Source organism: Callospermophilus lateralis, chromosome 2 (genome assembly GCF_048772815.1).
Source record: "Callospermophilus lateralis isolate mCalLat2 chromosome 2, mCalLat2.hap1, whole genome shotgun sequence".
Lineage (NCBI taxonomy): Eukaryota > Metazoa > Chordata > Mammalia > Rodentia > Sciuridae > Callospermophilus > Callospermophilus lateralis.
In genome coordinates this window covers 145,460,728-145,487,926 of record NC_135306.1, presented here as the reverse complement: position 1 = coordinate 145,487,926, position 27,199 = coordinate 145,460,728, and the positions used below count along the sequence as shown (strand labels likewise).

The 27,199-nt window shown below is 41.8% G+C and overlaps 1 protein-coding gene across 7 annotated transcripts in view; it reads right to left on the bottom strand.

The window, feature by feature from the left end:
* Tenm4 (teneurin transmembrane protein 4) overlaps nt 1–27,199 on the bottom strand; it is a 768,485-nt gene that overhangs the window by 276,222 nt on the left and 465,064 nt on the right. For 6 of the 7 annotated variants that reach the window (XM_076846576.2, XM_077108835.1, XM_076846577.2 and 3 more), the window contains one exon: nt 253–462. The exons of the other annotated variant lie outside the window; for it this stretch is intronic. In XM_076846576.2, the coding sequence (XP_076702691.1) occupies nt 253–462 (210 nt within the window). The remainder of the gene's footprint in view (nt 1–252; nt 463–27,199) is intronic. 7 annotated transcript variants of the gene reach the window in all.

The following is a 27,199-nucleotide window of genomic DNA, read 5'->3' as shown; positions in this document are numbered from 1 at the left end:
AGTCTGTCGCCAAGGAGGAGGACAGCAACACTCTCCCCCCACGCTCCTACAGAGCCTCTGACGCCAGGCAGGAGCAGGAGCTGGATTGCTGTAGCCCGCGGAGCCTCCTGGCGCCCGACTGCCTGCAAGCCCACCGTGCATGTGCACCGTGCATCGGGCCCCTCCGCCCAGCAGGCGGCCCAAGCAGGCATCTTCAATGAAAGGAAATAAAAGAAACAAACCCACAAAAGTTAGGAAGAGAGAGGGACTTACCGTTTGCTGCGACCCCCAGGCTGGCGGAGCCACTTTTAACTAAGAATGAATTAGGGACAAACTCTTCCTCAGAGTCTGAGTCCGGGGTTGGCTGGGCCACACCGTTGCCTAGCAACCGCCTCTGGCTCTCATTGGCCGGAGGGGAAGGGGGCGGGGAGGGGGACTGCTCAATAGGGGTTGAAGAAGCGGATGAACAATGCAAGGGAGCACCTGCGAACCACAAAGACAAACACAGACAGAAAAAAAAAAATAATGAAAATTGATTCGGAGGCACACGGGGAAGGGGAGGGAGCAAAATAAAACATGTATCAACAGGGGAGGAGGCTCCCGATACTGCGCGATCTACTGCACACGTGGCCTGGGCGGGGCTGGTACCTCCGCAGGGAGAGTTGGTGAACACTCCTTCTGAAGAGCAGGGTCCAGGCAAAAGTCTGTGCAGCTCACAAAAGGCACCTCAGGAACACTCTAGGGGCACCTTCCCTGGTTTGCCTGTTTTTTTTGAGACGCCCGGAACCCTGAGGTCTAATTCTGACGGGGCTATGTGATCCATCAAAACTGCTGCCCTCTCTGAGTCTCAATGTCTCGTGGGTAAAAAGAGCAGTCGGGACTGAGTGATCTCTCAGCCCCTACAAACAGGCCCGTCTGTGATGTCACCGAGCCGTAATGATGTTCTTATTAGAGAGTTTTTAATCCAACATGCCTGGAACAAGCTCTGGACCTCATAAAAGGCAGTGAGAGTTGGAAAGAATGATTCAGGGCTCCTTTCCACCTATGGCATTGTAGAATTTCAACACACGAATGTTTTACTTTTCTAAGAATCTAACATTTTATGATTCTTGAAACCCCACACTAAAGAAACATTTGTTGAATAGAATTGTTTCAGGAATTTAACACACTAGGATTCTTAAGTTCTGAAAGTTGAATATGACAATATTCTATAATATTAGGACAATATGACTCCAGGGTTCTATTATGTCATGATTCAAAGGTCCTGGCTTCCTATAGTTCTATAGCAAACTCTTAACTCTTCAGAAGGAGGAGGTGATGGCCTGGGACAAGACTTTTGAGTTCAGGTAATTTGCAGTATTGTCTGTGGCTGACCTTTCAACGTGTGCAGTACATCGTCTACAAGAGAGGGAACACAAGCACAGACATATAAAAGTATACAGTACAAGACATCGCATCCACTTGGCAGCAAGGGCTGCTTATTTTCTCCCACCTTGATTGATAGAAGGTGCCCAACATAATCGTATTCCATGTGGCTTTTCAGAGACTGACCCTTAGGAAGCATAATGCAGCCCAGATGTGCCATGGCATCCTAAAATTTGGCAGGACTCTAAGAGGGAGAGGTCATGGAGAGCTGCTGATTATTGGGGGCAAAGAAAAAGCTTTTCATATTTGGTCCACAAAAGAGACTCCCACTCAGTTCACAGTCACTAAATCTTGCAGGACTTTGAAGGTTCTGTGACCTTAATGCCCATCCCTGAACTTAACTGTGCATGGCCACACTTTATAGAGTTGCTTTGTTTGTCATTTATCTGCCTTATTTTAGAAGTTCAGTAAAGACAATTGAAAGAGTAGGAATCAATGACCACAGTACAAGCTCTGAACAACTTTTCCCTCCTGGTTCTGGTTTCTTTACTAAAAAAATTCAGGCTAAAATTCAGTTGTTCAAACCAGTATTCTCAATTTACCTTGACACTACTTATCAGCCAAACCTATAGACTGGAGCATTCCTTTCTTTGACCTTGTCTTCCATTCTAATATTGTGTTTGCCCTGCGATATGTGTAATTATCTGTATCTGTCCCCCACATAAAAGTATGCAGTGCATTTTTGGGGTACGGTGCACTCTTGGAGTGGGCTTTGGAGTTCCACTGCAGCCTGTCTAGCTTCCTATTAGTTATATGATCTTGGGAAAATTACTTCTAGTTCTTTATTTATAAGTTGTCCACCCCACTGTGCCCTGCCTGTTATTTAGTTCCTGTGAGGACTAAAGATACTTTATGTGAGCACACACGGTGTGCATGAGCACGTGGGAGCCTGAGGTCAGTGCTCACCAAATGCTTATTAAATTGAACAAAGCTACCCCTCCAGGAAGCCCTTTCACGACTCCCCTTCCCCTACAGAACTGAACGGTGGAAAGATTTTTGTCTACCAGGCTGTATTTATTAAGCAAACAAATACCCACTTCCTCATCTTTTATTAATCAAAGACATCTTATACTCTCCAATCAGAGCTTCTGATGAGCTTGAGATAACTAGGACCAGATCCTGCAGCATTGTTAGTTTTCAGACCAAACTAGGAAGCACTATATGTTGTTTCAGGGTGCCTGTGAAAGCCTCTTCCCCAGTAAAGCCAGGAAGCTTTAACAAGTAAAAAGTTCCTGCATTAAGTTGTTCCATGACAAACTTCAGGGACCCTGGGTTGAGCCCAGCCTGGCATTCTCCCAGGCCTCATGCCTGCCTTTTCTTCCTTCCATTCAATCTCCAGGTTTGAGGGTTGCTCTGAATATTTACCACTAATATCTGAAGCCCCCAACCAGTTGCTAGGAACTTCACAAGTATGAGACGTTTCTGTGAGATACAGAAATCATTGAAAACCCCTTAATTCCCTTCCTCTCATTTATTGGCATCTTCTACATTTACTGATTTTCAAGGCAGAGTACACAGAATGATTTCCTAGAATTCAAAGAGAATACTAGGAAATATTTATTTTTTAACTCATGATTTAAAAATTTCTATGTATTATGTTTTATGATAGACACACACCAATGCATGAACTCTTGGATGCATGCACTAAAATGCACTGTGGTACCAATGCAGCATGTTCCCAGCACAGCAGGGCTGCCCTGGGAGTAGGAGCTCTGGAGCCAACTGCCTGCATTGGAAACTCAGGCCCTATACCTGCTTATGACCTTAGGCAAATTATTTTTCCCTTTGTGCCTCAGTTTCCTCATCTTTATAACTTATATTAGAAAAAAGAGCACCTACTCTTTTTTTTGTGTGTGTTGCTTTGAGGATTAAAGGGATTACAACAAGCAACATGTTGAGAACAGTGTTTGGCAGCCAGTAAACACCCAACGAACATCAAACATTGCTATGCAAACATGTATGGATAAAATGAAGGGGTGCTAAGTTTTTCTTTTTTATTAGAATAGAAGATGATTGTAAAAGTATGGTGAACACTGCTTCACAGCAGAGACATTTCCTAAACACTTACTGAAGGTGAGGGGACACAGAGACACAGCCCCAAGGTGCTGGTGGGAGGGAGAATGCATACGGAGCTCTGAGCAAGGTGGGACATGTTGGAACAGCACGAAGCCCGGTGCAAGGGGAGGAGGGCTGTGGAGCTCATTGCAAATGAGGGAACTGAGAAAGGCTTTATGGAGCCATGGGAGATTTCAATGGGGGATGGATGGGGCTATGAGCATTCCCTGGCCGAGGGAAGAGTACTAAAGTCCTTTCTTTCCCTGGTTTCAGCAGTCTGCCCTTCCAATACCTCTCAGGTCTCATGTGTTACCATTACCTTCTCACCAAGTTCTGCTGAGACTTGCTGAGACACCTGGCTTGTTCTTGTTTCCAGAGACTCGCTGCTCTCGTTCTCTCACCCATGTTCACAGAGCTGTAAACTCTCTGTATGGAATCTATCTGAATGCTACTTCTGGGAGTGCAACTACAGTAGTTTTGCCTCTGAGCTTTTGCACACGCTGGTCTTTTCCCCTGAAGCATTTCCTTTCCTCACTGCCACCTGGTAAGTCTTTTTAATTCCCACTCCTCAGAGTTTGATCTTATGGTGCCTCCCCCAGGAAGGCCTCCCTGATGCCTCCCTATGAGGGGCTTCACCCCTCCACCGTACGCCCTCAAGTCCTCTGGATTCTCCCTATTGCAACTTTTCTCACTTTGTGGTATTTACTTCTGTGTCCTTCATGTGTCTGCCAGCTGGTCTTTACCATATTTACTTGTGCTTGGTATCTTGCACATTGAAAGCACTAGTATGTATTTAAGAAGAAGAATACCTTGATTATCTACGTAAGAATGGTGAGACATGAACAGTTGGTTTAGGCCTTGAATATTAGGAGAAGGAAATCAGACTTTGACTGGGGAGCCTGGGAGATTTTTAAAGCAGGAAGGTGACAAGCCCAGGGTCATGCTTTAGAAGGATTGATTCTTTAAGACTCAGGCATCTGCTCAGTCACCCAGATTTCCTCCCTGACTGGTTTGGTTCTGTCAGGCTGTTGAAAATCCAGATCACCTAGGTTCGCCTTTTGAATGGGGCCCAGATACATGCTCAGGCAGGCAAATAAGGGTGCCTGTTTCCTGGGGTTCAGGTGTGCCTTCCCATGTATTCTGATTACCAGCTGAGGGGAATCCAGTATTGTAGATGCTTCCATGTGTCTGTGGTCAGATGAGATGGGACAATTATAGGCCCTGCTCCAACACCCCTGGAAGAGTAGGAGGAATTATCCAGACTTCTTGAGGAGGGCACAGTGAGCCTGGCTCTGCCTTATAGATGATAAGGATGGAGAAAGAAGACAACAAGGTGAGCCAGGGTGGACACCTGCATGGTTGGGGGTGGGGGTGGGGGTGGGGGCTCCAAGGGGCCCCAAACTGGGCTGGATGCTTTGCAAGATCTTTTCCTCACAATACCAGTATGGGTAGGAAAACCTATCCCCATTTTCAAGGTCAAGAAAAGGAGGCTTAGAGAAGTAAAGGAACTTGTTTATGGTTCTAAAGCCTAGAGAAGAACCCATAACTGTAATGCTCTTTCCATTGAATAGTGAGAATAACATTTTTCAACCGTGATTTGGATTTTCTACTAGGTTAGGGAGAGGAAGGGGCATGTCCTTTAGACAAACACAACTGAAGTAGAAAGATGGTGGAGGATCTTCCTACTGGGCAGACCAGGGGTCAAAGCCCAGTTTCACTGCAGGTTGTATGATCTTAGATAAGTCATTTCTATGAGTCTCAATTTTCTCCTTTCAAAAATGGAACGACAGTGCTCACTGCAAAGAGCTGCTGAGGGACTGATGGTATTATGCTCAAAAAGAGTCCTGCAGTCGGCCTATACATGGCAAAGGCTCAACCAATATTGTTTTCATCTGCCAGCTCTACAGTTGTAGATCTGACACAGACAGAACGTGGTGGTTTGGCGAAAGAAACAATGACAGATCTACATGCCTGCCAATGTCATTTTTATCAATATGTATCACGTGATGATGTGGAAAAAACAAAACAACAATAACAACAACAAAACAGAGGAGCCAAGCACAGTGGTGCAGGTCTATAATCCCAGAGACTTGAGGGACTGAAGAAGGAGAATTGCAAGTTTGAGGCTAGCCTCAGTAACTTCACAAGGCCCTAAGCAACTTAGTGAGAACTTGTCTCAAAAAATAGAAAGATTTGGGGTTGTAGCTTACTGGTAAAGTGCCCCTGAGCTCAATCCCCAATACTGATAGATAGATGGATAGATAAATGGAGTGAGTTAGGGAGACAGCTGTGTATAGGACAAGAAAGTCCTAGAATCTGCAGGAATAATTTCAGTGACCTATACCTCTCTGTGAGTAAATGGTAGCTTTCCTTGCATTTTAAACCTATCCTATAACTAGAGCAGGCCAGTTCTCAAAGAATGCTATTTCCTAGCATTCTGGATTCTGAGCATATGTTTGGGATATGCCACGAGACTAAAAGTGTGAAAGGCTAGTTGATGGACAAGTCAAAGAAAGACTATTAACAAAAGCACTTTTTTTTTTTTTTTTTTTAACACTTTGCTCAGCAGTCCTGAGAAATGTGTGTGAATGCTAAGTGGAACTGTATTGATCTATGTTAAACCCCATCTAGGCTTTGGCAGGGGAATTTGGGTGTGCACACACAATGGAAAGTGAGTCCCCATCAGTAAAGCAGAGGACTAGCTGTGGGCTGCCACAGAGGCAATTACCTGGGTTATTGCAGGCGCTTTCTAATAACTGCTTTAACTGGCAGCCCTGTGACTTAGAAACCTTTATGTGAAATGTCTACTCCAGTTCTCAGTCATTACTCAATAAATGAAACCCAGCAACCACACCAAAGCAGACCCTTAGACCTACACAGGTTCCTCCTGTCCTTGGGGCACTGACCCGATAGATTCGTCCGTCCTGTGAAAGCTGGTGTGTTTCATCTTCTCAGCCTTCTTTCCAGAACCATTTCAGCTCCTCCACCTAAAACCCAATGTATTCCTTCCCTCCTCACGCACCAGCGCAGGCCATCACATTGCTTGGTTAGATAAGTAAAATGATATCAGTTCTGAGGACAGGCAAGAACATGAAGAAAACTGAGATGTCCTACTGATTCAGAAATTTTGGGCTGATGGAGATCAGCAACTCTATTTTGATGGTTTCAGGTTCTGCTTTGTATTCCAATGAGTTGGGTTCACACCGACTCTTTGAACAGAACATCCTGCCATACAGGGATCAAGTACTGCTCATCTCTGTTCAGGCCTGGCTCAGGGTCTCAAATCAACAAAGGGTCACAAAACTATTTCCCCTAATTACTTGAAATTGATTGGAATCTATTCCTGCAAAATATTTCAGAGAGCAGGAAATCTGAAAATCTAGAGTGACCCACCATTCTGGTTTGTCAGGATAGCCCCAAATTACCCCTATTATTCTGCACTGACAATAACAGTCCCCCCTTTTACTGTAAAAAACATCTTGATTTGGACAATTCATTACAAGTCCGCCCTGTTTTAGGGTAGTACAGATTCAGTTCCACATCAGAGGTGGGTTCTCAGTAGCCATGGAAATGAGGGTCAGGGGATCCAAATGGACGCAGGGTCAACAAAGTTCCTCATGATCATGGGTAGGTCCTCCTCTCTCTCTGTTGGATTAGTATTCCCTAAGGTCCTTTTGTGGTCCAACATTCTGCAAGATGGGAGTAACAGAGGTCTACACCTTAAGGTCTTGTTCTGAGGATTAAGGGGAAAAATGTAGGACATAAATGACTTCAGCTATGAGAGTCAGATACCTCCAGCATAGTAGATGCTCATAAAATGTTTATCGAAGGAATAAATTTGCATAAGTGTATAGGGGAAAAAATATTGCCAAAAATAAAAAACAAGGCCTTTGTAATTATTATCATAATGATTATGGGAAAATTTGAATTTTAATGTTTTTATACATTGAAATTTTTTTACAATGGATATATGTAGTTCTATATATCTACATGTATAATTATACATCATATATATATATATATTTTGTTTGTTTGTTTGTTTGTTTTGTATAGGGAGGATTGAACTCAAGGCCTCTTGCATGCTAGGCAAGTGTTCTACCACTGAGTTACAACCCAAGCCCCTATCATTTTTATACTTTTTAAAAGTTATTTTTTATGATTTGGATATGAGGTGTCCCCTGAAAGCTCATGTGTGAGACAATGCAGGAATGTTCAGAGGTAAAATGATGAGATTATGAGAGCTGTACTTTATCAGTGGATTAATCCATTTGATGGATTAATCCGCAGGCAGGAAGGGTGAGGCTGGAGGAAGTAGGTCACTGGGGTGTGCTCCTGGGGTCACATCATGCCTGCCTCCTTGCACTGGAGCTCTCTCTGCCCTCTGGTTGTCATGAAGTGAGCAGCTTTCTTCTACCACATCCTTCCACCATGGGTTCTGCCTCACCTCAGGCCCAGAGCTGTGGAGTCAGCCAACATGGGCTGGACCTCTGAAACAGTGAGCCAAAATAAGCTTTTCCTTCTCTAAGTTGTTCTTGTCAGGTCTTTTGGTCACAGTGATGAAAAGCTGACTAAAACATTATTTTTAAAACTGATGGATAAAATATGTGTGAAAATATCTGGCATCTAGTAGGTGCTAAAAGAGATTTGGTCTTAAATACAAACATGATTTTACGCATTGATGCTAGTTGTATAACTAAATATAAACTGATTTTTAAACAATTCTACTTCTAGGAATTTACATAAAACTTGACTTTTTTTTTTTTTTTTTTGGGCAATATTGGGGATTTAACTCAGGAGCACTTTACCACTGAGCTACAACCCAGACTTTTTATTTTTTTAATTTTGAGACAGGGTCTTGCTAGGTAGCCCAGGATGGCTTTGAACTTGAAATCTTCCTGACTCATCCTCCTGAGCTGCTGGGATTACAGATGTATGCCACCATGACTAGCAAAAATTTTGACCTTTCAAAAGATTTTCTTTTGAGGATACACATCACAATATGATTTGAGGTAGTAAAAAGTAAAAATTAAAAAACAATGTTTAAAAGGTTACGTATCTTTAATTTTAAAAAGTAAATGCTTTCAATTAGATAAACTAAGGCACAACAATACAATGCTAAAATTAAAAAAAAACACTGTTATGGAGAACAGGATACAAACAAAGCATGGTACAAAACTGTTTGAAAAGTATTTCTGGGGCTGGGGCTGTGGCTCAGCAGTAGTGCACTTGCCTGGCATGTGTGAGGCACTGGGTTCGATTCTCAGCACCACATATAAATAAATAAAATAAAGATCTATCAACAACTAAAAAAAATTTTTAAAAAGTATTTCTAACTTTATTTAAGTGAATACACGTACAATGTGTATGTACAAAAATGTTAGTACCAGTTACCTTAGGGCGGTAGAATTGTGAATAAATTTTAATCTTTATATTCTAAATTTTCTAATTTTTTTAAAGGAAGAAATGTGATGATGAGATTTGAAAAAACAAACAATAGAAGTTATTATAAAAAGAAGAAAATATAGAAAGCCCGGAAGACAGCTCCTGTTTGGGGCCTCTACTGGGATGAGCTGGGAAGAACCGCAGTCTACAGGGTCCAAACTCACTCCCTTGTTCAGCCTAGTAAATCTTGTGGGTCTTACTCCCCCAGCTCGGCAGCTCCCACTAAGTCAACTCTCCTCGACAATGGTTATTTTCAGAAGCAGACCCGGGGCCATCTGTCTCTGTGACTTACGCTGGGAAAATGGTCTCTGGAAAACAGGACGCAGTAAATTTCTCAGGCTCAGGTCATTTGATCTCTAGCTCTCCTCCTTACAGGTTTCTCTGGGACTTGAAAACATTAAAAAAAAAAAAAAAAAAAAAAAAATATATATATATATATATATATATATATATATATATATATATATACATACACACATACATACACACACACATTCATGCTGAACAGAGCTCTGCTTTTACCTGCTTCCCTGGGGAAGCCAGGTCACTGGTGTTCCTCCTCCTCTGCGTCCAGAAGAGAGCCCCTCCAACTGTCTGGTCTTCACATGGGATGGCCTACCCACTAGTCTGCATGTTTGATAGACATATTCAATGAGGACATTCCTTGATTTATTTTTTATAGTATTCAATTTATTGGGATATAATTCACATACAAGTCACCCATTTAAAGTGTACGAATTAATGGTGTTCAGTATATTCAAAGAGTAGTGCAGCCATGGCTATAATCAATTTTAGAACATTTTCATCACTCTTCCCCCAACCCCATGCTCATTGGCAGTCACTCCCCAGAACCCTACTTCCTGCAGGCCTGGACAATCACGAATCTCCTTTCTGGCTCCATGGATTTACCTATTCCAGACATTTCATATATATGGGATCATACGATATATGCTCTTTTATGTCTGGCTTCTTTCACTTTAAATAATGTTTTCAAGGTTCACCCTTGCTAAAGCATGGATCAGAACTTTGTTTCAATTTATGGCCAAATAACATTGCAGTATATGGATATACCACATTTTGCTTATTCATTTATCAAACTTGGGTTGTTTTCACTTTTTGGCTAGTATCAAGTATGCTACAAACATTTGTGTACAATTTTTTGTATGGGAATGCATTTGTATTTCTCTCGGAATCAGGGTTCCAATTTCTTCACATCCTCACCAACATTTGTTATCATCTAAGTTAGTGATTACAGCTCTTCCAGTGAGTGTAAAGCGGTATCTCATTGTGGTTTGATTTGCATTTCCCTGAAGGCTAATGATGTAGAGCGTCTTTTATGCACTTATTAACCACTTTTGTATCTTCTTTGAAGAAATATCTGTTCAGATTCTTCGTCCATTTTAAAAATTGAGGTGTGGCCATTGATTATAATCCTCAAACATATGTTTTATGCCTACTTTGCCAGGCAGCATTCTAAGAAGAATGATTGTTAGACCATTTGCCCTCAGAAACTTACATTTTAGTGAAGGAGAAAAATTGATAAACAAAAAAACAAATCACCTGCATAGAAGATCTAGTGGGGGAAATGCTATGAAGAAAAGTCAAGTGGGTGTGGAGGCTGGGGTAATGGAATGGGTGTGCTATTATAAATAAGGTGGTCAGGAGGTGACAGAGGAGGTGAAGGAGTGAGCCATACAAACATCTGGAAGCCTCTGCTTTCCAGGTAGAGGTCCAGCAATGCCAAAGCCTCTGCAGTAGGATCCAGTTCATTTGAGAGACATCAAGGAAGCTAAAGGCTGGAGAAGCATAACAAGGAGAGTGCTAGGAAATGAGCCCTGAGATGTTGCCAGGAGCCAGATTATAGATGAGCAAAACCTGCAGACTAGAACCTTTATGCGTATGTATTCATATGAGCCAATTCCCTAAGGAAGGGGACTGATCTTAGTTATCTCTGTGTGTCCCCTGCACATCAATGAAATTTACATGTGATGAGCACCTACTACTTATTATGTTTTACTGAAATCCTAACAAAATCAGTAATGTACATGTAAATAGCATTTACTCTATAGTTTGCACAGGAGTTTCACATCTATCATCTCGTTTGATCCTTACCACATCTGAGTGGGGTATGGTCATCACCCCCATGTTACAGGTAGATGAACCAAGGGAAGGTGATGTGATCTATGGAGGGACAACCAACTTGTAGGGTGCTAGGTGGGACTTCAATCCAGGGAGGGACAGCAAATAAGATCTGGATTTAAAACTGATGATTGTGACTTGACAAAGATTGTTTCATGTTTTAGAACCCTGGGATCTCGGGATCTGGGCCTATCTTACAGGGATTCCTTGAAAAGTAAATCAGTGAGTGCATAGGTAGCATACAGCAGGTGCTCAAGAGTGAGAGCTGTCTTCCAACTCCCTTGAAGGTCATACACCGAGGCAGCCTGTGTGTGCAGTCCTGACTAGGCACTAGAGACACAGTCCCCTGGAGGGGCACCCAGCCTCATGGGTGAAGGTGACAGAAATGCTTTACTTTATTATAAGAGAGGCAGTGAAGCCAGCGGAGGGGCAGAGGTGAGGGAGGTATTGGGATCAGAGTGGAGGTGAGGGAGGTATTAGGATCAGAGTGGAGGTGAACAAGGGGCCTGTGGAGCTCCAAGGGTTAGTGCTGACACCTTTCCCAGCAGCTGCCTCCAGAGGGGTTTAAGATGGCCCATCAAGGCCTCAGGAGGCTTGGCTGGGTCTGTCTGTGGAGGGCCACCTTCTGTGGGATGTGGAGAAGGAAGGCACAAGGCAAGCTGGATTATCTCTGACTGTCAAGATCTGCTGGCAAACGTGGCCAAGGAGCGACTAAAATTGATGGCTTTGAACATTCTGGTTCCAGAGAGCTTTCTTCAACAGGGAGGCCTGGACTCTGCACTTTTGCACTCAGATTTGATTAAGAAAGTCTCCCAAACAGCTGTTTAAAGTCATTTATTACTTCCTGGGGCTGTGTCTCTACATATTTTTCCCCCCACACTCAATTTATACAGCTGCAAAATTCTAGGACCCAAGATCAAGGATGAGTGTAATGGAATCATCAGGCTCCCTTCTACTCAGATATTGGAGGGAAAGTGGGGGTACTAGGTACAGATAAAAGTAGTAAAAGTGGGGGTACTAGGTACAGATAAAAGTAGTAAGAGACAGGGAGCCACAAAGAGAAAAGAGCCACTTGCTGGAGGGCAGGGAGATCATGGAGATTGTTTTAGTGTCTAACACTATGGAAAGACCCTTTATATAAATTATTTCAATTAATTCTCACATCCCCTGAAAGGATGTTAGGCTCCAAATGACAGATTCAGATTTGAGGTTTCAATGAGGTCACCCAGCTGGTGAGTGCCAGGCTGAGCTCTGGACATTGTTCTGTTGGACCCCAAGCCCACACTTTTCCCACTAAAATAACCTGAACAGACCATAGCAATAAGTGTAAGAACGTATGTTTGTAAATTCATGGGTTTACCTCCCTGATCTTCCATCAGCTGTGAGAAGAGGGCAATTAGGTTCAAAATTAAGCCACTTACTCAAAGCCACAAAATAGTGAGGTGTGGAGCAGGGCTTCAAAGCCAGGCCACTGGAGCCCACAGCTGCAGTTCTTTCCAGGGCCTCATTCTGTCTTTCATAAGGTCTTGGAGTGGGAGTCAGGAATTAGTGTAACCAATGAACTGGGAAAAAACCAACCAGGAAATAAAAAGCATGTAAAGCCAAGCCTGTGCTGTGTATTTATCATTTGTGGAGTTTTTCTAAATAACTATAATATTTCAATAAAAAGAATTTCAAAAAATAACAGAAAGCCATGTGGCGTGAATGCAAGCATAACGGGGAGAGGCATTTCCCTCCAACAGCTTTTCCCTGGCAAATGCCCTGATTTGAAACAGCTTCCTCTGAATGTACTCGTGCCTCAGCTTCTTGCTCTCGTTAAATTTAAACAAAGCTTCTTGCAACATTTTTGGGAGAAAATATAACCATCATAAAGTCCAAGGTTCCAGAAACCTCTTCTGTTGCTCTAGAAAACCAAGGTGGGGAGAGTGGACGGGGGCAAAATGACTGAGGATCTGTCCCTCAGAGACTTCATCTCACCCAGGCTTGGTGCTTCCCCTGAGGGAGGTTCTCAAAGGAGGAGGCATTGGGGAGATTTATGGCACAAATCTGAAGAAAATCAGATTTGCTTTTAATCCTGAACTGTACTCTACACCCAAAGGAACCTTTGTGATGATAGGAGAAGTGAAAGGAACAGCCATTAGCCACATGCCTTGTGTGGTCAGGCACAGGACCCAGCACCTAACGTGTGCTTTCCCATATGAACTCCACATAAGTATCACTCTCTTACTCAACAAATATTAGCTGAATAATAAACAACAAAAATGTACTGCCTCCCAGTTCTGGAGGCTAGAAGTTCCCAAAGTCTGGGTGTTAGCAGGGCCACCCTCTCAGTTGCTGGCAACTTTGGCTTTCCTTGGCTTATGTCACTCCAGTATCTGACTCTACCATCCCATGATGTTCTTTTAGTGTGACCGTCTTCTGGAAAGGCTGCCAGTCAAATTGGATTAGGTTCCTGCTCTACTCCAATAGGACCTCATCTTAACTGATTACAACTCCAATGACCGAATTTCCAGATATGGGTCACATTCTCAGGTACTGGAGGTTAGGACTTCCACGTGTCTTTTCTTCCAGGGGTAAGGGATGGAGGAGGATAATCCAACCCATAACACTAACACTGTGGTGTGGTGCTTCCAGCACAGAAACTACCTCCTCCAGTTGAGTAAGTTGGTACAGGGGCCAAGTGATTTATTCAAAATCTGCGGTAGTAAATCACAAATCCAGATCTGAGCCAAGCACCCATATTGATGTGTGCCAGCATGGGATTCCCTTAGCGGTGTTTTTATATAGAAAGAACTTTCACATATGATATTACACTTAGTCCTTGATACCTCTATGAGATAGGTATTATTCTTATTTTCCTGATAAAGAAAATGAACTCTAGAAAGAGAGGTTAGTCAGTTCATGAGAGGAAGAAAAGGACCAAAGAAAAGGACCAAAATGGTGGCTAGACTGTCTACCTATCCTTTTTCTGCAACCTCATCAAGGAGATGGAAGGGACTGTGGTAGGAGAACTGGCCACCAGAACTGGAGCCAGAGGCCAACACAATTGGCTAATGAAATGGTCTGATCCTAAGGCTTCCTGGGGAGGCTGCTCACCCTGACCGAGGGTACTGGATTGAAAAAGGAATATTTGTTTGACTATTTGTTTCTTTTAACCAAAAGGCTCATCTGGAATCAGAGGAATTTAGATATCAGAGGCTAATGGCATTCAATACGCCTAAGCTCAGGAGTTCAGATGTAGCCCCACTTCTTGGATGGCAAAGCCTGATTGTTGCTAACATAATAAAATTTCTTGCTTTCTGGAGGGCAAGGCCCTGGAAGAAGCTTCTTGACATTTCTTGGGCAGATCCTGAGAAAGAGCATTCCTGTGACTTTGGAGTTGGCACACATGGACTGCATTTGCCTCGGATTTCACGTGGTTTGGAAAATGAGGGGAGAGGTGCCTGCAGGGTAGGAAATGCATTTAGGATGTTCCTGTGTGCCAAGAACACAGAGTTCAGTGGTTCGAGAGGCTGTGTGCAAGGTGGGTCTATGTAGTTGTCACAGGACCCTGAGCTAACCAGAGATGAGTACCAGTCACTTGGTAAAGAAAGTCAAGCATCTTTCTGGAGTGTCCTACACCTAGATCCTGCCCTGGGAAGTTCTCAGCAATCCTGCTCAGAATTCCAACTAACACCCCAATGAAACTATGGAGAGCAACAGGACTGAGTCCTCACATGCCTTTGACAAGTGCCCATTTGTGGCCAAGCAAACCCAGCATAGGCAATTGCCCCATAACACTATAAAGGTAAGAAGAACAGAGAAGGCTCTGAAGACTTAAGGTCCAGCAGCACCTTCATAGAGAAAGTGAGGCTGAAGCAGAAGCCTGCAGCAGAGCTCAGAGGTGACCAGGCTACCGAGGCATTGTGGGCATGTGTGGGATGGGCATGCATGTGCATGTGTGTGATGTACCACACCTGTGTTCAAGGGGTGGGCTGATGAGTGTCTCAGGCAGAAAGAGCTGGCCAAGGCCCACAGGTAGAAAAGAGTACAGTACTGCTAGGGAAATGAGAAGACTAAGTGTCCCATGAGTCAGGAGTAGAGGTAGACAAAATGGCACAGAGATGAGTGGAGAGGCAAACTGTGGATCCTATGAGGGCTTCGCCTAGAACCCAGGGCCTGTCCTTACTCCCTGGCTCTAGACCCAGTGTCTAGGCTGTGCCACCTGAATTGAGTCATGAAACTTTTCTGGGTCTCTTAAGCTGAAAATTACCATGATTACACAGGCTACCTTCCAAGCTCTCTTAAATCTCCAATATAACAGTAGCGAGTCCGATTCGTGCTAGTCTAGAACATCCTCATATCAGTCTCTGAGTCACTCTTTATTCCCCCCCCCCCCATTTAGCAGATGAGAGGAGAGAAGTTCAAAGAAGGTTAAGTGACTGCGTTCTACAAATCTATGATTTTGTGAAAGAAACCGCTCTTGGGCTTTCTAGGGAAATAACTGAGTCCTGTGCTCTCAGAGGAATTCTGTTCAGAGAAGAGAGAAAATGATTTGTTAATGACAACAACAACAATGGTAATGATAACGGCTACTATTGATTGGGTCTTTCTCTTTGCTGGACGTAGTACCACAGTGCGCAGAGACAGGCATCCATTGAGATGTCTACTGTCCCCACTTCAGAGATGAGGAAGCTTGGGCTTACAGTGATCAGTCAGCTTGATTAAGGTCACAATGTCAAGCTGAGCAGGGAAAGGACTGAAGGTGGCCCCAGGTGGCTGACCATTCATTGCCTAAGCATTGAAAGACTTTTCTGGGAAGTTTAAGAAGAAGAAGGCTCTTCCAGCACAACTTGGAGGTTTACACATGAGGAAATTGAAGCCTGTAAAGGTGATGGAATGAGCCCCAGGTCCTACCATAAGGCAGCATAATTGGCTTTGCAGTTTGAATTTCAATAATAGAAACAGTACTGAGGGGCAGCCTAGCAGAGTGGCTAGACCATGACCCCTGAAGCCACCTGCCTGAGTTTGAGTCCACTGCTGCCACCTACAAGCAGTACAACCCTGGACAAGTCCTTTCAGTTCTCTGGGCCTGGGTTTCTATGGAATAGGGATAAGAGTAGTACCTACGTCACAGGGTTGGACAAGGTTTAGGGTCTAGGCCTGGAAGCTCTACCAAGCATTTGTAATCAGTTGTTAAATTGTTCTGTGCCAGAAATGATGCTTGATGTTCTTTATTTGAATCTCAGATTGGAAAGGGATTATCATGCCTATATCCAGACAGAAACCAACTTAGAAAGACAAATAGCATGCCTAAAGTCACACCTCCTGGGAGCTACAGAAGCTGAATTGGAATCCATGATCATCTGATCCCCAAACCACAGTAACCTCTCCCTCTTGTATGCAGCTTTGCAAAGAGCACTGACACCCATCACCACATTACTATGAAGTATTTTGCCTGTTTTTGATGTTTATATCTTAAAATGATGGGTGTGGGGGGGAGGGGGACATTGACAAGCAAGAAAGCATAGCCACAAGTGGGATGCATGACTGCATTCGAGTATTATCTGTTATTCTACAATAGAAATGTGATTATTTTATAAGGATAATAACAACTCATCCGGTGTACAGAGCCCTCTGTGGCTCAGAAAACCCTTTCACATCCATTATCTCACTGCGTCCCCACAGTTGTCCTGCAGGTAGGGGAACAGAGCTCATTCTATTATTGCCTGGTGTGGCGGCCACTCTTGGTTGCCTCCAGTACCCACTGCCCTCTCTGACATAGGCCCGGCTTTGCTCACTAGCTGTTCCTCTTCTTCCTCTTCGTGTGTCTCAGTTGGTGGATCCTGACTGGAAAATGATGGCAATTCCACTCCCTTTGGGGGAATGTGAACCACTGGCCAGTCTGACATTGAACCATCTGGACACAGTGCTTGAGATGGCAATAATGGAAGCCAAGACATTAAATCTGAGCTTTGATGAACATGTCTGGAATTGCCCTGCCTCAGGACTTCTTGCTGAGATAATAAATGTCCACGTTAATAATAACGGTGGCAGCCAGTTTGAGTTGCTGTCTTGTATAAGGCATCCTAATCTGCCCTACCTCACTGCAGACAGTCTTCCTAAAAACCCACTCCCACTACTTTTACTTTTCATGCTTATTTTCCTGTGCTAAATATGATCTTGCTGAAATCTGTTGCAAGCAAACTATAGTTCAGTTTCTTGGGTTCCCTTTCAATGGACATGAGCGTCTCCTGCATTCCCAGTGTTTGTCCATGGACAGGACTTACAGAAGACGGGCATGAAGGGACCCCAACCACGAGAAGCCTGTGTAGTGATGTTAAGGCTGTGCAGGGATGCCAAAGCTGTTTCTTCAACTGTACTGGGGTTATAGTGATTTATAAATCATTATAAATAAAGCAGGGAAGGGTCGGTGTCCTCAGTTCCCTCCAAGGATAGTCACTTCCCTTAATCAGTAAGAAGCCCAGGTTCTTCTGTTGGGCAGAAGAACTTCATGCGAGGCATGAAGAACCAGTGGCAAGCATCCTATTCTTGCAGGAGTTCTCATCTAACAAGGTAGAAATTGTTGGAGGCCTTGCCTCATTTCAGCCCCAAGCTTACTAAGGGCTGTGGCTTCTTTTGAAAACTATTGGCTGAGAGCATTTCTCTTCTTCAGGAACAATGCTAGTCTCAGGTCCTGCTCACCTGGATTCCTCTTTCCTGTCTGCTTCTAAGATTGCCAAGTGGATGATACCAAGTATAAACCAACTTCCTCCCTGAGGATCCCCCGAAACCAGTCTGGGTACAACAGTGTTGCAAGTGGTCAAGTGGAAGTCTTGTCCTCCAGCCAAGCTCACACCCCTCCCTGATGAGCTTGTACCTTGAGGACACACATGTCCTGGGGACGGCTCTTCTTCTTGCCAACTTTCCACACAGTTGTAATGTTCCACAATCCAACCAGGCCTCAGCTCATGCACTTCCCTAGGAGGGGCTCAGCTAAAATGCAACAGATGGCTCTCCATTTCAGAAACGATGTCCTGATACCCAGGGACACAGCCTAGACCCTATAATGCCCATGGTGTTAAATCCCTGCTCTTCCTCTTTGGAAGTTCACTATCCCCTGAGTTACTCTGATGAAGCCTTGGGGATCAGCCTACTTTAACAACAGACCTGAGCACTGTCCTTTGGCCTTCTGCATAGAGTCTCCATGGCTGCTCTTACAGTGACTGACCCACAATGTTCTGGTTCTGAGGAACTAGATCCCTGGTACCCCTTTTGGCCTCTGGCCTTTGTTGGACTATTCCTTTGAACCTTCCCAATATCAGTTCTTGAAGGCCTAGTTCAAATGCCACATCCTTGGGAAAAAAAGAAAAGAACTTGACCTCACACTACATCCCGAAGCCTTAGAAAAAGAAGAACAAATCAGCAGCAAATACAGTAGAAGGCAATAAATAATTAAAATTAGAGCTGAAATCAATGAAATCAAAACAAAAGAAACATTTGAAAAAATTGACAAAACTAAAAGTTGGTTCTTTGAAAAAATAAATAAGATTGATAGACCACTAGCCACACTAACAAAGAGAAGAAGGGAGAGAACCCAAATTACTAGCCTCTGGGATGAAAAAGGCAACATCACAACAGACAATTCAGAAATACAGAGGATAATTAGAAATTATTTTGAAACCCTATACTCTAATAAAATAGAAGATAGTGAAGGCATCGATAAATTCTTTAAGACATATGAACTACCCAGATTGAGTCAGGAAGATATAAACAACCTAAACAGACCAATATCAAGTGAGGAAATAGAAGAAGCCATAAAAAGACTACCAACCAAGAAAAGCCCAGGACCAGATGGATATACAGCAGAGTTTTACAAGAACTTTAAAGAAGAACTAATACCAATACTCTACAATCTATTTCAGGAGATAGAAAAAGAAGGAGATCTTCCAAATTCATTCTATGAGGCCAGTATCACCCTGATTCCCAAACCATATAAAGACACCTCAAGGAAAGAAAACTACAGACCAATATCCCTAATGAATTTAGATGCAAAAATCCTCAATAAAATTCTGGCAAATTGGATACAAAAACATATCAAAAAGATCGTGCACCATGATCAAGTAGGATTCATCCCTGGGATGCAAGGCTGGTTCAATATACGGAAATCAATAAACGTTATTCACCACATCAATAGACTTAAAGATAAGAACATATGATCATCTCGATAGACTCAAAAAAAGCATTCGACAAAGTACAGCATCCCTTTATGTTCAAAACATTAGAAAAACTAGGGAAAACAGGAACTTACCTCAACATTGTAAAAGCTATATATGCTAAGCCTCAGGCAAGCATCATTCTAAATGGAGAAAAACTGAAGGCATTCCCTCTAAAATCTGGAACAAGACAGGGATGCCCTCTCTCACCACTTCTATTCAATACAGTTCTCGAAATACTAGCCAGAGCAATTAGACAAAAGAAATTAAAGGCATTAAGATAGGAAAAGAAGAACTTAAATTATCATTATTTGTGGATGATATGATCCTATACCTAGAAGACCCAAAAGGGTCTACAAAGAAACTACTAGAGCTAATAAATGAATTCAGCAAAGTAGCAGGATATAAAATCAACACGCATAAATCAAAGGCATTCCTGTATATCAGCGATAAATCTTCGAAATTGGAAATGAGGAAAACCACCCCATTCACAATATCCTCAAAAAAAATAAAATACTTGGGAATCAACCTAACAAAAGAGGTGAAAGATTTATACAATGAAAACTACAGAACCCTAAAGAGAGAAATAGAAGATCTTAGAAAATGGAAAAATATACCCTGTTCATGGATAGGCAGAACTAACATCATCAAAATGGCCATATTACCAAAAGTTCTCTATAGGTTCAATGCAATGCCAATCAAAATCCCAACGGCATTTCTTGTAGAAATAGAGAAAGCAATCATGAAATTCATATGGAAAAATAAAAGACCCAGAATAGCAAGAGTAATTCTAAGTGTGAATCAGGAGGTATAGCGATACCAGATTTCAAACTGTACTACAGAGCAATAGTAACAAAACCAGCATGGTACTGGTACCAAAACAGGCGGGTGGACCAATGGTACAGAATAGAGGACACAGAAACCAATCCACAAAATTACAACTATCTTATATTTGATAAAGGGGCTAAAAGCATGCAATGGAGGAAGGATAGCATCTTCAACAAATGGTGCTGGGAAAACTGGAAATCCATATGCAACAAAATGAAACTGAATCCCTTTCTCTCACCATGCACAAAAGTTAACTCAAAATGGATCAAGGAGCTTGATATCAAATCAGAGACTCTGTGTCTAATAGAAGAAAAAGTTGGCTGTGATCTACATATTGTGGGGTTGGGCTCCAAATTCCTTAATAGGACACCCATAGCACAAGAGTTAAAAACAAGAATCAACAAATGGGACTTACTCAAACTAAAAAGTTTTTTCTCAGCAAGAGAAACAATAAGAGAGGTAAATAGGGAGCCTACATCCTGGGAACAAATCTTTACTCCTCACACTTCAGATAGAGCCCTAATATCTAGAGTATACAAAGAACTCAAAAAATTAAGCAATAAGAAAACAAATAACCCAATCAACAAATGGGCCAAGGACCTGAACAGACATTTCTCAGAGGAGGATATACAATCAATCAACAAGTACATGAAAAAATGCTCACCATCTCTAGCAGTCAGAGAAATGCAAATCAAAACCACCCTAAGATACCATCTCACTCCAGTAAGATTGGCAGCCATTATGAAGTCAAACAACAACAAGTGCTGGCGAGGATGTGGGGAAAAGGGTACACTTGTACAATGCTGGTGGGACTGCAAATTGGTACGGTCAATTTGGAAAGTAGTATGGCGATTCCTGGGAAAGCTGGGAATGGAACCACCATTTGACCCAGCTATTCCCCTTCTTGGACTATTCCCTGAAGATCTTAAAAGAGCATACTATAGGGATACTGTTACATCGATGTTCATAGCAGCACAATTCATAATAGCTAGACTGTGGAACCAACTTAGATGCCCTTCAATAGATGAATGGATTAAAAAAATGTGGCATTTATACACAATGGAGTATTACTCAGCACTAAAAAATGACAAAATCATGGAATTTGCAGGGAAATGGATGGCACTAGAGCAGATTATGCTAAGTGAAGCTAGCCAATCCCTAAAAAACAAATGCCAAATGTCTTCTTTGATATAAGGAGAGCAACTAAAAACAGAGCAGGGAGGAAGAGCATGAGAAAAAGATTAACATTAAACAGGGACGAGAGGTGGGAGGGAAAGGGAGAGAGAAGGGAAATTGTATGGAAATGGAAGGAGACACTCATTGTTATACAAAATTACATATAAGAGGATGTGAGGGGAAAGGGAAAAAAATCAAGGGAGAGAAATGAATTACAATAGATGGGATAGAGAGAGAAGATGGGAGGGGAGGGGAGGGGAGGGGAGGGGGGATAGTAGAGGATAGGAAAGATAGCAGAATACAACAGTCACTAGTATGGCAATATGTAAAAATGTGGATGTGTAACCGATGTGATTCTGCAATCTGTATACGGGGTAAAAATGGGAGTTCATAACCCACTTGAATCAAATGTATGAAATATGATATGTCAAGAGCTTTGTAATATTTTGAACAACCAATAAAAAATATTAAAAAAAGAAAAGAACTCACACCTTTTGAGCACCCAGTGTATATGAAGACTTCAAAATCTCATAGTTCATTTACATTTGTTTGTTAAATCACTCATTTGTTTACTCAACAGGTATTTACTGAAAGCCACACATGTTAAGCCCTGTGTCAGGCATTAGTACCAAGCCAGTGACAATGCCGTCAGGAAACTTAGAGACATATGGGACACCCACTATGTGTCCAATGCTTTAAACACATTATTCATAATGAAACGGTTATGGGGTAAAAATGGGAGTCCATAAATCACTTGAAGCTAATGTATGCTAATGTATGAATATGATATGTCAAGAGATTTGTAAGGTTTTGAACAACCAATAAAAAAAAAAAGATTTTTTAAATATGTGTTTCAGGTGAGGAAAAGCTCTGCTAACACACAAGTCAGGTAATGGTGCCATCCACTGTGATTTATTTTCCCATCCAATCCACAGCACAGAGCTGGTGACTACTGTGTACCAGGACCTGCCTGTGCCACTTAGGGGGTGTTTACCAACCCAAGATAAATCAGAAGGCGTGGCAATCTCTATTGGGCCTCTGGAGCTGGCCACTCCAGAGAACTTTCTGCTCAGTCTGCTCTCTGGGTAACTTCCTGCCCTTTGAAGGTAGGGTTGGGACTGGGGGCAGCACTAGTGTGGCAGGAGCTCAGGACAGGAGTCAGGAACCCTTACTTTTGGTTTCAGCCTTTCACTAATTTTCTTACCAGGACTTGGTTTTCTCAGCTATAAAACAGGAAGCCTCAGGGAACATCGCAAAGAAATGGGTAGTCATCCATCTGTCAAGCATCATAAGGAGGGGATTTTGCAAGGGGGAGGAGGGAAGGGACTGGCCACGACAAAGCAGCAGGACCCTCCTGACTCTGGCTTTCTCTGTGCTACTCTGGGCCTCAGGTTTCTCATTTGGAAATGAAGGGGGCAGGTTTTGGAATCAGGCATGTTTAAGTTCAAATCCAATCTCTGTCTCTTACTTTGTGATCTATAGTAAGTCACTTAATCTCTCTGAGCCTTATTTTCCTCTAATGCAAAATGGGGATTTACAACATCTGCCTTGTTATATTGGTATAAGGCTTAGGATATCGAAAATGAAGCCTGGTACAGTATTTGGCACAGATTAGATACCCAGTAAAGGTTAATTCCCCTCCTCTGAGAGTCTAGGTACTTTTTCTTGGAAGGAAACATTTTGGTGACATAGTTTCTCACCTGAGATGTCAGTGGAATGAGGAGTGTGGACTGTGTTTACTTCTTAGGATTAAAGTTCTCATTGATGGACCAGACCTTGAATATCAACAACTCTCCTATTCCTTCCTATAACCTGCCCTTCCAGCCCTCCCAAATCCAAATGCCTGAATCTCATCTCCAATATGGTTGCTGCAGACAAGACAAGAAATTCCCTTCTCTCTCCAGAGGCAGCCTATTCCCTCCTCCTTCAACTCTGACCACCATAAAAGTCTTTCTTCTATTATGCTGAAACACTATTGCTGCTCTTATGACTACATGGTAGTTCTCCTCTATCCACAATTTTACTTTCTACAGCTTCAGTCACCCACAGTCAATCAGGGGTCTAAAAATACTAAATGAGAAATTCCAGAGATAAACATTTCATAAATTTTAAACTGCATGGGATTCTGAGTAGTTTGATGAAATCTCATGCCATCATGCCCAGGACATGAATCATCCCTTTGTCTAGTGCACCCACTCTGTTACACATCTCCCATTAATCACTTAGCAATCATCTTGATTAAGAGTTTCACTGTTACTATATCACAATGCTTATATGCAATTAAGTCTTATTTTACCTAATAATGGCCCAAAGAATAATTCAGATATGCCAAAGAGAATCATACTATTTCCTTTGAGTGAAAAGGTAAAAGTAATATATTTTGAGAGTGAGAGACCACATTCATACAACTGTTATTGTATTGTTATAATTGTGCTACTTTATTATTAGTTATTGCTGTTAGTCTCTTACAAAAAAAAACAAATTATAAATTAACAAATTAAACTTTATTAAGTGTGTATAGAAAAAAATATAGCATATATAGGATGTGGTATAATCCACAGGTTCAGGCGATCACTGGCAGGGGGTGGTCTTGGAATGTATCCCCCACAGTTGAGGAGGGACTACTGTAATCATAACAAGTGTAGCATAGTGATTAGGAACATAGACTCCAGAGCTGTGCTGTCTAATATGGCAGCCTTTTAAAAATTGAATTTTAATTAAAATTGAATAAAAGATAAAGTATCTCAGTTACACTATGTACATTTCACATTTCAGGTATTCTTTTTTTGGGGGGGGTGGGGATAGCAGCGTTGGAACTTGGAGGCACTCAGACACTGAGCCACATCCCCAGCCCTATTTTGTATTTTAGAGATAGGGTCTCACTGAATTGCTTAGCACCTCACTTTTGCAGAGGTTTGCTTTGAACTTGTGATTCTCCTGCCTCAAACTCCTGAGCTGCTGTGTCCAGCACATTTCAGGTATTCAGTGGATCCATATTGGATGGTGCAGGTGGTGGAACTTTCTACCATAGCAGAGAGTTTGAATGGATAGGGCTGCTGTAGGGCCAGACTGTCAGGGATGGTGTCCTGACCTTGCCACTCACTGTGCTATCTCATTAAGTTACTTTTCCATGACCCTGTTTCCTCACCTATAAAATTGGGGTAATAATGGTATCTGCCACAGAAGGCTTTTTGTGAGAATTAAATTAATTACTACATGCAAAGTGCTTAGAACTATGCTGTATCTGTTAAGTGTTGGCCTATTAACAAAAACCATCACTGGTTTGGCATCTACTCTAAACCATGGTCTGTGCTAGGCATTCGATATACACGTGCTATACATTGTTTTTTTGTTTGTTTATACTGGAATGAGAATTTTTTCAAGCTAAAAGATAAATCACTGGATTAAAGAACATGAATATTTAATATTTTTAAAAAGATAATGCTGAATATTTTCCAAAAGAGAATGTATAGATTTCTATATTCCAATAATGCATATTTCTCTATAACCTGAGCAACCCTAAGTAGCCCTAAACTTTTAAATCCTTGCTTATCTGATAGATGTGAAATATCTTAAAGCCTCTTTGGTAGTCACTACTTTAACTATTAGGGAGTTTAAATATTTTTCTATGTTTACCAAATATTTATAATAACTCATCTGTGAATTGCTATATATCTCTGTACAGTTTTTTCCTAACAACTTGGTTGCCCATTTTTTTTCTATTTATTGGTCTGTGGGTATTCTGTTAAGGAAATTAATAAACTTTATATAATATAACATTTTTCTAATTTCCTTGGACATCATTTATATGTTATATGTGTGTGTATGTGTGTATATATATATATATATATATATATACATATTTTTTAATCATGCAAAAAATGCTTAACTTGGATTTCTCAGTCTTTCTTTATAGCTTCTGATTCAGTGAAGGTCAGCCTGCTTCCTGAATTGCTTCCTGTCATCAGGTCTGCTCAGGCTCCCTCAGGATCTGAAGGCCAACAAAGAAGCACATGCAGACAAAACAGGAACAGAACCCCATGTCCTTATGTGCATTCTGGAGATATTCTGAATCCAAAAGAGCCTTTTCTCTTCCTTCCCTTCTCTTCCTTCCTTCCCTCCTGAGTGCAGTAGGAGGAGCACAATCCCTTCAGAAAAACTGATTTTCAGTGGCTCTTCAGTAGGGGCAGTTTCTTTTTACTCCAGGAATGGAGACCCAGAGATGTTGGAACAGATAAAAGTGCTAAAAATTTGCAGTTTTCCAGGAGATTCTAATTTGTATATTTGTTTGAGGAAAGGATTGAGATTTTTAAAGACTCTGTAAGACTCAAAGAAACATCTCCAATATTAAAGACTTTTAATTTTTCAGAAGGAAAATTGATACTAATCAAATACATATCTCAGACACTGAACTACGATTTTATATCCTTTTTTTCTATTTTTTTTTTTTAGTTATACATGGGCACAATGTCTTTATTTTATTTATTTATTTTTATGTGGTGCTGAGGATTGAACCCAGGGTCTCACACGTGTGAGGTGAGCGCTCTACTGCTGAGCCACAACCCCAGCCCGAGATTTTATATCTTATTCTCATAAATTTCACCCCTCTGTGATTACAAGCAGGGTCTCCTTTTCTCATGAGAAGACCATGGTTTGGGAAGATTACTAGTGAACCTGTCACACTGCAAGTAGACGAAAGGTCTTGGCCCCAAGTCTTTGACTCCTGGCACCATGGTTAAGGGCTCTGGAGCCAAATGGGCCAATTTGGTTTAAGCAGTCACTTAACTTCTCTGAGTTAGGTTTGTTAAACTGTCAAGTGAAGATAATTATATTTCCTCATATAGATTCTGTGAAGGTTACATAGGAAAAAGAATACAGAATACATAGTTTCATGCCTGATCCACAGAAACAGATTAATCACTTTTAGAAATAATGATAATAACAGCAGCAGCAGTAGCAACTATTTTATTGTTTCCTGTTTCCTCCCCATTATATTATTTCCATGTCAATCACATTGTCTTCCAGCTGGGTATGTTCATATTCCTATTCTACTCTGTAGTGATGGTGATATAATAACAGTGATGTTCATGGCAGTTTTGTTCATAACAGTCTGGAAACAATCCAAATATCTATCAACAGGTGAACTGATAAATAAACTGTAGTACATTCATACCACGTGAAGCTCCAAAGCAATGAAAAAAAAAAACTTTGATAAATGCAATACCATGGATGAATCTCACAGACTTTCAGCTTCATTCATTGCAAGTGAAAGAAGCCAGATACAAGAGCACATACCATATGATTCTGTTTCTGTAAAATTCAATAGCAGGCAAACTAAGGAATATTTATAGAAGCAGAGCAGTGGCTGCCTCAGGGCAGTGGGTACACTAGGGAACCTTACCAGTTTGTTGGAAATCTTTTATATGTTGATCTAGATTATAGCTACAGGGATAGGTGGACTTACTGTAATATATCATTGAGGTGTACCCTTAAGTGTGCTTTATTCACTTTATTCACTTGTTGTTCTTCTTAAAAGTTCTCAAGGGAGGGCAAGTAAAATGCAAATCTAAACATGATTAGTGTGAAGAATCTCTAAGTAATAAAAATAGTAGTTCCTATAACAGACTACTTTCTATATTGAAGGCGCTGTGTGAAGCACTATATATTCTACTTCATGACAACTCTGAGAAGTAGGTATTATCACTTCTATTTGATAGATGAAGAAACTGATGGTAAGGCAATTTATGTTCTTTGCCACAGGCAACTCAACCATACAGGACCAGGACTCAGAGCCAGGTCTGTGTCTCTTCAAGGCCTATGCTATTAACTCCTAGCAATCCAAGGGATCTCCTTATAAGGTGTGGCAGCCTCCAAGATGCCACTGATGATCCTCAATGTCTGGTAATCATGGCCTTGTATAATTCCCTCCCATGAATGGAGGTGACTTGTGATACCAATAG